Source organism: Dermochelys coriacea, chromosome 3 (genome assembly GCF_009764565.3).
Source record: "Dermochelys coriacea isolate rDerCor1 chromosome 3, rDerCor1.pri.v4, whole genome shotgun sequence".
Taxonomy (NCBI): Eukaryota; Metazoa; Chordata; order Testudines; family Dermochelyidae; genus Dermochelys; species Dermochelys coriacea.
In genome coordinates, this window is record NC_050070.1 from 119,091,838 (window position 1) to 119,104,527 (window position 12,690).

The window sequence follows — 12,690 nt, forward strand, 5'->3', positions numbered from 1 at the left end:
ATTATAGTATCTTACTTTGAAAATGCTGGGCTTGAGTAACAGAGAACAACTGTCTTTGAGATGAGGACTCTAGCAACAACAGGTTAAAACGTGTACCATCTTGTCCATAGATGTAGTTTGTTTGTGTGGGCTTGGCTGGGTCCTTTCCACTTTACCAATTTTAAACATGTTGTAACTGGCTCAGGGGATAGCTATGCTGTCACTTGGTTACAGTGGTAGTGTAGATGGATCCCCAGAGAGACAAAAGTTCTCGAAGTAGTATCGGTTTGGGGCTCGAGTCCCTGTCTGACAACTTTAATGGAGTTTGTAACCAGTTCGTGGCATGGCTCACACTTTATTTAGTGGCCCCCAAATGAGGCCCTATTAGTGATTTGCAAACCTAATAATATATTCCCTAAATAAACTGAAAATTGGTCTTTTTGTAGGAAGCTGATTGGTTCTGAAGAGCAATAAGAAAGTATTGAAATGCCAATGTTTCAGCATGTACCTGTGCCAACACTGGATTAAAGAAAGGAGAAATGGAGATTCCCAAATCTTACAAGAGATTTACAGCTAGTCAGTGCCTGGAGTCAGGCCAGGAGTTGTGTGATCAATGGGATACAATCATTTTGCAGGGACATGCATAATATATTTTTTTAAAATCTTGCCTCTCCACTTGCACTGGTGAGAATGCTGCTGCCTTCTCCCCCTTGCTCAATATAGCTCACATCTTAAACCTTTTATATCCATTGTCATTTTTTTCTAACTCCAAATAGTCTCAACTATCCAAATAATATGAATCCAGCTTGCACACAAATCTGCATATTAGGATATTCATTCCCTCTCACTTTCATTGGAATTTAGGATTACTCCTGCCTCCATCTGCAGGAATGAACTTTAGACACTCAACTTGGGGCATGGCTACACTTGCAGATGTAGAGCGCTTTGAGTTAAACCAGCCTTCGTAGAGCGCAGTAGGGAAAGCGCTGCAATCTATCCAAACTGACAGCTACAAGCGCACTTGTGTGGCCACGTTAGCAGTTCTTGCAATGGCCACAGAGAGCAGTGCATTGTGGTAGCTATCCCAGCATGCAAGTGGCTGCAATGTGCTTTTCAAATGGGGGAGGTGGGGTGGAATGTGACAGGGAGTGTGTGTGTATGTGGGGGGAGAAAGAGTGGGTTTTTGGGGGGCTGAGAGCATATCAGCATGCTGTCTTGTAAGTTCAGAAAGCAGCGGACCACCCGTCCACCCCTCTCTCTCACACACAGCATTCCACAGTAACAGTTGCTTTGTCTTGGAGCAGATAAGCATGCCGATTGTCAGAAATGGAGCTTTCAAAGGGCATATCTGCATTGTTGCAGCAACTCCAAAACCATGACAAGAGTGGCCACTTGACTTAAGGGGATTATGGGATGTTTCTGGAGGCTGATCAGAGCACAGTAATGCAACACCTTGTTTGCACTAACGCCCAGGCATTTTAGCCAAGGCACAACAAGCGTTAACCTTCTCGCCAAGGTGGAGTACCAGAAGCACTCTACGTGCCTTGCCAGTGTGGACGGGTAGTGAGCTAGGGCACCCGGGGCTGCTTTAATGCGCTCTAACTCGCAAGTGTAGCCAAGCCCTTGATTCTGTTCTCAAACCACTTTTATACTGGCATAACTCAGTTGACTTCAGCAGAGTGATTTACCCCTTGGTAAATGCTCCTTCTGGGCCAGGCTGGCGTCTCGCTGTCCCGTACTGAGGAATGTGCCAAATGGATCAATATGTGTTGTGTTGTGTTGTTTTAGTGCTCTGAGACTAAGTCGTAGTCGGTAGTAAACTTTGTGGAAAGGCTAGAGATCAATTACATGCTAAAACTATATACGCTTATAGGAAAGCTGCACCTATTTTGCTGAGCATACCTAACAGATCTAGATGTTAGAAGGGTTTCTTCCAGGTTCAAACTTAAATGTATCGTCTTGGAACATAATCTTTAAATTAAATCTGGCATTTTTGACCTACTGTTACAGCAGCCTTCTTGCTGAAAAGTGACCTTTCTTGTGAAATCTGCAATGGCATGGGATCTCACTGTTGCTCTTGGCTTTACATTGGAGGTCATCATACTATCAAAACATGACGCAGCTTCTTCCAATACATTTTAGATGTGCAGCATCTAGGGTGTGAAAAAAAATGCAGTTGCTTTCCAAGCTTCTGGTGTGACTAGTTCACAGGAGACCAGTGTTTGTTTACTTTATCCATATGTAGAAGTCAGAGTGCAAATAAATATTACTATAGAAGCAGTGTAAACTTGAGCAAAAAATAACACTTTCCTGGGTAATAGTTGTGCTTCTGGTTGAGCTATTTACTGCCACTGGATATTTTCAAGTGTAATTTTTTAGATTTTTTTTTCCATACAAAAGGCAGCAAAGAGTTTCTCTCTTGCTTATTCTTTAAGTATAATGTATTTTTTTAAGAATATCAGTAAAATACAGTTGGATGGGAGATAAATCCTCCCATCAGATTGGTGGAATGGTTCTCTTTGACAGTGGAATTTAGCTTGAAGAGCCCAATCTTGTGAATTACTAGACCACTGAGTGCCCACTGAAGTCACTGGGCATTAAGGGTGCTCAGCGCCTTGCCGAGTCAGGCCATGAGGCTCGGAACTTCCATGTAGCCAGACTATTGCAGGAATAAGTGAACCTTCCACATCACCAATGTGAAATTAAAATCTTGTGTAGAACAATCGTCTCAGAGCACTTAAAAGGGAACTGCCCTGCCCGGTTGCAGAAGGAATGAAATTGCATCATACAAGCATGAGTAATACAAATGGATTTCATAATATACTGCTGGATCTGGGACTCAAGCCCCCACTGAAATAGCAATGTCTACAATCTTTAGAAAATATACACCACTGCATTTTAAAACTTGGATTCGTGCAAATCATCCAGCACACTTTCTCTTAGTTTTAAAACAAAGTTGAGCACATTTATCTTGGTAAATAGTTGGTGAATTCAATGGGTTTAAAAATATTTCAGACTGACATTTTTCAGATCCTCAGGAGGCAAAATCAGCCTACCTCCATTTAAGTCATCAACTTACATCTGTTAATCCAAAGATCCAAAGTTCTTAAATGGTCAGATATTGAAACCTTGCTACCTCGATTGAATTTAACTTCACCCATTATAAAACCCCTGTTATCAGTGTTACTATTATAGTCAGGTTGGGGATAAAAGACAATGTCCCTGTTTCACGATGCTCATGAAAACAGATGAATTCACAATTGTAAGAGGTATATGGTTCTATTCGTAATGCCCATTGGGCTGTTGGAAATCAACTCACAGCAATTATCAATGAGTTCTATGATTTTTTTTTTTTATTATTATTATTTTTTAAGGCCTATTGAATCAGGAAACACTGCTGGTTTGGCAATTAGCCTTACTGGGATTCTGTTGAACAAAAATGTTGCAGTAGTATTGACAGTAGCAAAGATTGCTAAGATTAACAGGCACCATCATGGTGAAAGCAGGCATGCTGTGATGGAGTTTGCAATGATGAAACATGAAACGAGACAATGTCTCTTCGCCATAGATTACTTGCAATTTGCATTATTTACAGGAGCCAAAATCCAAAGATCTGAGTGAGTACTTCGACAGCAGAATTGATAACCTCGCTACGGACACTTTGTCACCTTCGCAACTGTCTGGTTTATTGTGGTCACCTGGCTCTGGCCATATTCTGCCCCAGAGAAGTGAATCCACTAATGCAATCAGCAGTGATGCCCTGAGGCAGAACATTTACGAAAACTTCATGCGGGAGCTTGACATGAGCAGGACTAACGTTGAGAATACAGACACATCAACAGACACAGAGGACTCCAGCAGTGAATCATTCAGTTCCTTAGAGCAACTGGATCTGCTGTATGAGAGAGAACAAGGAGTTGTGCGTAAAGCAGGGTGGCTCTTCTTCAAGCCGTTGGTAACTCTACAGAAGGAGAAAAAACTTGAGCTGGTTGCACGGAGAAAGTGGAAACAGTATTGGATAACACTCAAAGGTAAATCATTGTTAAACTCTTTTAACCTGCCAACACAGGTGCTATCCATTGTTTGATGAGGTGTGGGGTTTTTTTTTTTTAAATGAAACCTAGGTAACATTTTGAACTGAAACTCAGCCCCTGAAGACCTTAGGCATTGTCTACACTAGCACTTTTGTCTGTAAAACTTTTGTTGATCACGAGTATGAAAAAACATTCCTCCGACTGACAAAAGTTTCACCAACAGAAGTGCCGGTGTGGACAGCGCTATGTTGGTGGGAGACACTGTCCTGTCGACATAGCTACTGCCACTTGTTAAGGGTGGTTTAATTATGCCAGTGGGACCACTTTCACCAGCATAAAGCAGCTATGCGGGAAACCTTACAGCAGTGCAGTTGCATGGGACAGCTGTAGGGTCTGTAGTGTAGACAAAGCCTAATTCAGGTAGATACTTAAGTCCATGACTAACTTTAAGTACACAAGTAGTCTACTCACACGCTTAAAAATAGACATGTGCTTAAGTACCTTCCTAAAAGTGGGCCTACATTTGCACCTTCAGCTTTGGGTGTGCAGCCCTGGATTTGATACTGAAATTGGGTAATTACCTGTCCAGCTCTCTGATTTATGGACTCAGGCAAAATTGGGTATGTGTCAGTTTAGAGGATGCATGTGATAATTTGGCAGTTAAAAACAATTCTGGACCTGTCACAGGGTGACTAACCCCTATAAGGGAAATGGACCCCGTTCCCTTTTTACAAGGTAAGTGCTTCCCACTTGGGCCTGATCTGGGATAAGGGGAAGGCACCTGATACTAATGAGGGAAGATGGGAAATCTTTGAAGGGGAGGCAACTCTCTGGAGTGGATAGTGGAGACTACCCAGACCAGAGAGGCATGGGCAGGAGCCCAGGAGGGGCTGGAGAAGATGACTGCAGGAAGGTTTCAGGCTCCTACGAGGGACCCTAGGTCTAGGGTCAAGCTACGAACAGAGGTGACTGGATGTTGTTGGGAAAAGACTTGGAGGGTTGGACTATGAGAGATGAGAGACAGCCTACAGACTGAGGGGACGATCAGTGTTCCCTCTAATTTTTCCCATGCATGTGCGGAATGAATTTTGTTATGTGCACCAATATGGAGGTGATGTGTGACACATCACCTCTATATTGGTGCACATAAAAAAAATTCATGTGGCGAGGGTGGGGCTGAGGGGTTCACAGTGCAGGAGGGGGCTCTGGGCTGGGGCAGGGGGTTGGGGCTCCAGCTGGGGGTGTGGACTCTGGGGTGGGGCTGAGGACGGGGGCCTCAGGGCTGGAACAGAGGGTTGGGGTGCAGGAGGATGAGGGCTTTGGCTGGCGGTGCAAACTCTCGAGTGGGGCAGGAGATGAGATAGGTGCCTCTCCCCTGGCCGTGGCAGGTCCAGGCTGGGGCTGGGTTGGGGCTGGGGGAGGGTCACCTCGGGATTGGGAATGGAGGAGGGGTACCTCTTCCCCCCTGGCTGGTCCGGTGCTGGGGAGACGCGTCTCTCCCCGCCGCAGCCCTGAGTGCCTGTGTGGTGCTTAATAGGCTGCTGCATGGCTGCACAGCTTAGAGGGAACTTGGGTCCTGGTGATAACATGAGCCCTGCATGAAAGGATAATGTCTTACCCCCAAAGCTGGTAAAGGCTTACTCAAAGTAGCAGAATATGCTTGGGTTTTGCCCTGGATTGTAAAAGGACAACCTGAGGAAAAAGGTGTCTAGCAGGACTTGAGATGTGGCATCTGTCCTGTGTTTGAGAGTCAGGATACACCGGGGAACAAGTAAGCAAACTGAGGCACAGCATGCTTGCAGGTCTGGGACTGTCCAGGAGGGGACGCAGTATTGCCAACCTCAAGAGGTCAAAATCATGAGTCGGATCCCCAGAAATCACGAGACTGCCCCCCAAACAATCATGAGATTTAAAAAAAGTGCTTTTTCAGTCTGTCTTTTGATTGTTGAACTGCCCCTGCAGTGTTGCCAACTCTCTCTCCAATGTGTTGGGGAAGGTGTTTTGGTGCCCTTGATGCAGGACTCTCCCACATATGCATGTCCCTACCCAGCAATTCATCTTGCTTTCACCATCAGTTCAGCTCCCTTCAGTTCAACTGCCCCCAGCTCCCCATCAATTCAACCCCGCCAGCCTCCCCGCAAGCCTCACCACTGCACCTCCTGGCATTCTTCACCCTTCTCCCAGGCCAAGTCAGGCTGTAACAGGGTCCCCTCTCCCCATTTCCAAGCTGAGGGTGGGGCAGCTCCAGGGTCTCTTCACCCCCCTCTGCCCCTTTCCAGGATGGATGCTGCAGTTTGGGGGAAAGAGGAGCAATATCACCATCTTGTCCATGTTTTTAAAGGTGGTGAGGGAGGGAGCAGAGCAGAGTTGAGCTGAGCTGCTGGACTCTTTTCTCACAGGGGAGGAGGGGGGAGCAAGGTGATCATAGGGGCGAGATTCTGTTGGTTTCTGGCAGGGCTGAATTTTGCAGTGGGACTGGAGTTTCTCATATCATCACAAGTCATGCTCCAGCTCTCTCTGAAATCCCATTGCTCTTTTAAAAAAAAAAAAAATAAAAAAAATCAGAGTTATTAATACTGGGGATACTGTGTGGCAGTGCCCCATCACAGGGCCAGATTATTAAAAAGTGGAATCCCACTTGCAGCCACAAAATTGTTCATGTATGCATCTAAGATTTAGTGTCTTTCTAAAAGATATGCTCTGATTTAACCAGATGTTATTACTTAATGAAATTCTATGGCCGGTATTATACAAGAAGTCAGGTTAGGTAATCAAGATGGTCCGACCTTAAAAATCTGAAAGTCTATAGTTGGACATAGAAATGACTATTTAGCACACAGATGGGTGTTTGTGTTCACAATTTCCTCACTTGTGCATTTTGCTGGGGGCAGAAAAGTTTCCAGTTTTTTAAAATTTGGCCTTTTTATTTATTAGAACAATACTGACTAATTACTTGTTCCTGAGCCAAAATTTCCTCGTCTTTTTGGGGATACTTCTTGAGTCACTAAATTACTATGAATTCATGTACTGGAAAGCCAAAAACATTTTTATTTTTGATACTTCTACATTCCTCTTTTCACTTATAAACACACTAGAGTGGTGGTTCCTCACCTCTGGTGCCCACAATGATGTTTCAGGCTTTTGTGACAGATCTTCCTATGAATCTTCCTTCACAAATGGTAAGCATCAGTGCTAGTGCCAGTGTATTACTCCTGCCATTGTCCATTCACTTGCATGTGGTCCAGCCCACAACTTAGGTTACTCCAACCCCCAGTCTCAAAGATTCAGAGCAAGCCAAGAAGCATTCTGGGTTAGAAAATGCACAGCTGAAGGGGGGCCATGGACATTTCCCTGGGTTAGCTGAGGCCTTGAATTCAGAGTTTAGTAAGTGAATATAAATCCTATAAGTGGGTATACATTGACTTAACATATAGGTCAAAGGTAGCCCTTGATGCACTGATGCTGTGGCACACTCAGTTCCCCGTGGTGCTGCTGTGTGGTGCACTGAGATCTCTTGAAGCCTTGGTGTGTCAACACAGACAGTCATTTCCCAGCATTGTGGCCCTGGTTGTCCTGTGCACCAGGTAGGTGTGTCATAGAGAGTCACGTGCCTCTGTGCTGCAGCACTGACACGTAAGGAACATCCCATAGTGCTGCTGCCTTCTGTACTGAGGGGGTTAAGGCAGTAGTGGCAGAGGAAGCCCTTCTAGCACCTAAGTCTCAACAGAGGGGCACTGGATTTCCTTTCTCCCTAGAACCGTGGTGCAGTCCTTGTACTCACCAGTCCAGCCATGGCCCCATGTCCACAGCATAAAACTCTTCTCTCCTATGGCACCTCACATCCCCCTGATTCCTCCCCACCCATTGCGTGTCCCACATCACCACTGCCCTCTACACCAGGATTCTCAACCTTTTTCTTTCTGAGGCTTCCCCAATGTGCTATTAAAAACTCCACGGCCCACCTGTGCCCAATAACAGGTTTTCTGCACACAGAAGCCAGGGCCGGCATTAGGGGATGGCAAGCAGGGCAATTGCCTGGGTTGCCATGCCACAGGGCCACCCTGCTGCAAAGTTGCATTGCTCAGGCTTTGGCTTCAGCCCCAGGTGGTGGGACTCAGGACCCTGGGCTTCCACCCCATGTGGTGGGGCTTTGGCTTTCTGCCCTGGGCCCCAGTGAGTCTAACTTTGGCCCTGCTTGGTGGACTCCCTGAAACCTGCTCGCAGCTCCCCAGGAGCCCCTGGACTGCTGGTTGAGAACCAGTGGTCTATGCCCCCCTCCCCCTTCTTCTCCTTGCTTCCCTTACCATGAAACAGCAGAGTGTGGAGCCAATCTGTTGGGGGGTGGGGGGGAGAATGCTGTTTGTGGGTTGGTGGATGACTGTTGGGGCGGAGCTAAGGTTGCACCTTTGCTGATGATTGTCATGAAGGAAGTAGGTGTATTACCAGCAGCAGATGGGTGTCAGCAAATATGTGGAGGAAAATCAACGTACAACTTGTTTGGGGAGGCAGAGGAATTTAACAGGTGATTTGCTAAATTGTATAGATTATGCTGCTGGGAATTGCCTTTTAGTTAACAAAATGCTAAGTTAATAAGTAAGGAAATAGTCAAAGTAAATAGTTTCCTAGCATATTTGAGGATGGAGGAGAGAATAGAATAACCTTCCCACAGGTTTCACTTTTCAAAATTATTACCTGACTCATGCATGGGTCTAGACCTGAAGAAAAATAAATACTGTGCTGTAAGTATTGGTGGTGATCAAAATGTTGCAATGTAAACTCATACAAAGTAAACCAGCAGGAAAAAAAAATAGACAATAATTCTGCACGATAATTCTGAAATCTGTTGTTAAGCAATCAAAATGCAGTCAGACTGAGGCTATGTCTACACTATGCACCTTTTAGTGACATGGCTGTGCTGCAACAGCCATGCTGCTTCCATGCTTTCTTCCGTCCACCAAAAAAAAAAAAAAAAAAAAAATCACCCCCAACGAGAGGCAATAGTTTTGTGGGCGGGAGAGCTCTCCTGTGGACAAAATGTGGTTCACACTGACGCTTTTCATCAGTAAAACTTTTGTCATTCGGGGTGTGTTTTTTCACACCACTGAATGACAAAAGTTTTACCGATGAAAGTCCAGTGTAGACAAAGCCTTAATTAACAGGTTGCATCACTTTATCACTAGATGAGGCAGTAAAATGAGTCATACCTGCAAATAGCATATGTAAAGAGAAAAAGCAGTATCTGAATACCACCCTTTCCTCACCTTTGTTTAGACACCGAAGTGTAAATATGCGTTTAATCTGTCTTTTGAAAGATTTCTTAAAGTATCAACAAAACACCTTATGCTAAGTATGTTACACTTGTTTTGTGAGAGTCCGATTACTGTAACTTGAGTGCTTTTCTCATGGGATTAGTGTTATAGTTACCTTCATGCTGCTGGATCTTTTTGTCTTTGGTAGTTGTTCATAAATAGACATTTCCTTTTTCATACATACACTTTACTTGTCTTGCAAAGATTTTTATTGCCAAAATAAACTTGTCTGTGTGAATTTCAAGGCCTCCTTCTTTTATTTAATTTAATTTATATAGCATATTATATTAAGATCAAGAAACTTTCTTCAGAACTCCTTGTGTAGATTTTGATCAAATCTTGGTTTAATTTGTTCTGGAAATTTAAATAACCAAGACATTTTTAAATACATTTTTAAAAGAGCCACGTATGTGAATGAGAACAGCATGTTTCTCTGCATTCTGTTGATATGTGTTTAATTATAAATATGGAAAAAGTTTACAACCTTCTGGTTACCTGCCAAACTTGGATTTATCAGTGTCCAGAGGCCTCCACTTTACTTAGTGTGCTGACAAGACCTGAGCTTGAATAGTAAACCTTTAACAAGGGGAACTCTCCTTCCCATTTGTCCCCTCTAATTAATTTATTTTAACAAGGGAATTTGCTTTCTCACCAATTCCCCCTGAGTACAAGCTTTGATCAAAACACATAGACTATAATCAGTTCCAGTGCAGCATCAGGAGTAGGGAGAATATGTGGACCTATCCATTTATAAGGATCATAGTTCTGCTGTTACTTGGCTGAACTCTAAAACATGCCCTGCTCCTCTGAAAAACTTAAAATTAGTGGAAAACTATCAGGATAAAAATATGGATTAAAATCTTATAACACCTTCTGGATATTGGAAAGAATTTTAAAATAATTATACTTTTTATAAACAACAATAAATCCAGATAAGTCAAAAATACTTTGAGATGGTACAGTGCTCTCTGACTGAAGAAAACTGGGAAATATATACAGGAACAAAGCATCAACCCATTAAAACTACGCTTGAATTCTAAACCTCTAACCCAGTTCTCACCTTCCTTGCATTTATATGGTCATTTATGTCTGTGCAATATGTGTGTGTGCATAGTGGCTGTAAAACGCTGCTGCTGCTGATGTATGCAAGTGGGGAATTTGGATTTGGTACTGCTACACGCACTCTGCTGAACTATAAGTGACTACACTAGGCGCAGTGCCTCTTATTTCAGAGCAGATCATGCCCCTGTCACTGGATCTGCGCAGAGCCCTTAGTGTGGCTCTATTGTATGGGGAAGCAGAGCATAGCAGGCTGGGGACAAAGCTGCGGCTACACTGGCCAGTTCTGTCAGACACCCTGTGTGTGTGTGTGTGTGTGTGTGTGTGTGTGTGTGTGTGTGTGTGTGTGTGTGTGTGTGTGTGTGGTTGGTAGTGAAGGGCACACAAATGGCTGTGGAGGCTGCTCCAGCTATTGGACTGGAGTGCCCTCAGTGGGGTATACTAGGGAGAGAATTCTTTCCTCTGAGTGTCAGCCCAGCACTCAGGCCACCTGGGTGCTAATTTCTGAATTTATTGTTTACATTTAATTCACACTAGAGAATGAAATGAGACTGGTAAGATTCACTTTTGTTTCTCTTAATTCTCTATAGAGATGGGTCACAACCAGAACATTGGCTCCAAACTCCATAAGTCCTTAACAGCCAGCATGCACCGATGGCTATAATGGGTTAAACTGGAGAGCAGAATCCAAACAAAGCCCTGAATAGTGAGGACGTTTAAAGCTGGAGCTGATTTTACATCTACACTTGGTGACCTAGGTTGCACCTCCAGTTCTCAAGAACTAGAATGCTGTGATTTTGGATTTCCAACACTAGTCAGGGGAACATTAAAAATGGGGGAGGAAATCTATTTTCAATTTAAAAAAAATGTGTATAACTGAAACATTTCTATTTGTATTAGGGTTGTATGACATCCCCATCACACCACCATAAGTGCACATGCATGCGCATACACACATAAAGACGCACCACTATTCTCACAACCACCACGTTACGGCAAAACCAAAATTTTTGCCCTACACTGCATGACAGTGCCTCTTAATTTGAAAAACGGTGGAAAAAGATAGAAGGTTAGTCTTTGTTTGGCTCTGTTTCAAACTCTTTACCGTATATTTCTATAGTTCAGGACAGAGGTATAGTCATAGATTAAAAAGCCAGAAGGGACCATTGTGATCATCTAGTCTGACCTCCTGTATAACACAGGCCATAGGAATTTCCTGAATTAATTCCTGTTTAAATGAGAGTACATCTTTTAGAACATACATTCAACTTTGATTTAAAAATTGCCAGTGATGGATAACCCACCACAAACCTTGGTGAATAGTTCCAGTGGTTAATTACCCTCACTGTTAAAAATTTGCACCTCACTTCTAGTCTGAATTAATGTATCTTCAACTTCCAGGTATTGGATCTTGTTATACCCTTTGTCTGCTAAACTGAAGACCTCTCTATTATCAAATTTCTCTTCTCTATAGGTAATTGTAGACTGTGATCAAGTCATCCCTAATGGTCTCTTTGTTATATGTACGATTATCAGCTCAGTTACTGAGTTTTAGTTCCAGGATGCAGATGTGGCAATCTGCTATCTGGCATGTCATTCTATCTGAAAAAACTGAGAATGCAGTCCAAGAAAGGGAAATCCTTTAAAACATCCAAGTTATTTGGATAGTGAACAGTGTCTGACTACAGCATTTGCAGATAGAAACAAGGGAACCAAAGTTAATCTCCAGAGATGCTTACTCATTTTGTACATATTTGAAGATCAAAAGTACTGAGCATCTGCTAATCCCCTTTAGCAAATATTAAGGTTTCTCAGGTGACTGAGTGAGAGAGAACTGGCTCCACAAATTATTAAATAAACACAACAGCTTCTTCAGCTGAGCAGCCTTTCTATGTGCTCTAGCACAGGGGTTTTCAACCTTTTTCTTTCTGAACTGCCCCCTCTGCCCCCACCATTCAATAAAAACTCCGGGGCCTACAACTGCTTTTCTGCATACAAAAGCCAGGGCTGGTATAAGGGCAGTTGCCTGGAAACGCATGCCACAGGGGCCCCCACAAAGCTACATTGTTCAGGCTCCAGCTTCACTCCCAGGTGGTGGGGCTCAGGGTCCCAGGCTTCAGCCCCATGTTGTGGGGCTTCGGCTTTCTGCCCTGTGCCCCAGCATATCTAATTCTGGCCCTGCTTGGCGGAACCCCTGAAACCTGCTTGCGGCTGCCTGGGGGACCCCAGATTCCTGGTTGAGAACCACTGCTCTAGCATTTTGGCATTATAAGTTTACTAAGCTATCATTTATTTTTTCAGCCCAAGTC

At 43.8% G+C, this 12,690-nt stretch overlaps 1 protein-coding gene across 1 annotated transcript in view; it reads left to right on the forward strand.

The window, feature by feature from the left end:
• Nucleotides 1–12,690, forward strand: part of TIAM2 (TIAM Rac1 associated GEF 2) — a 228,203-nt gene that overhangs the window by 112,412 nt on the left and 103,101 nt on the right. The window contains 1 exon segment of the mRNA XM_038394827.2: nt 3,575–4,010. Coding sequence (XP_038250755.1) covers nt 3,575–4,010 — 436 coding nt within the window.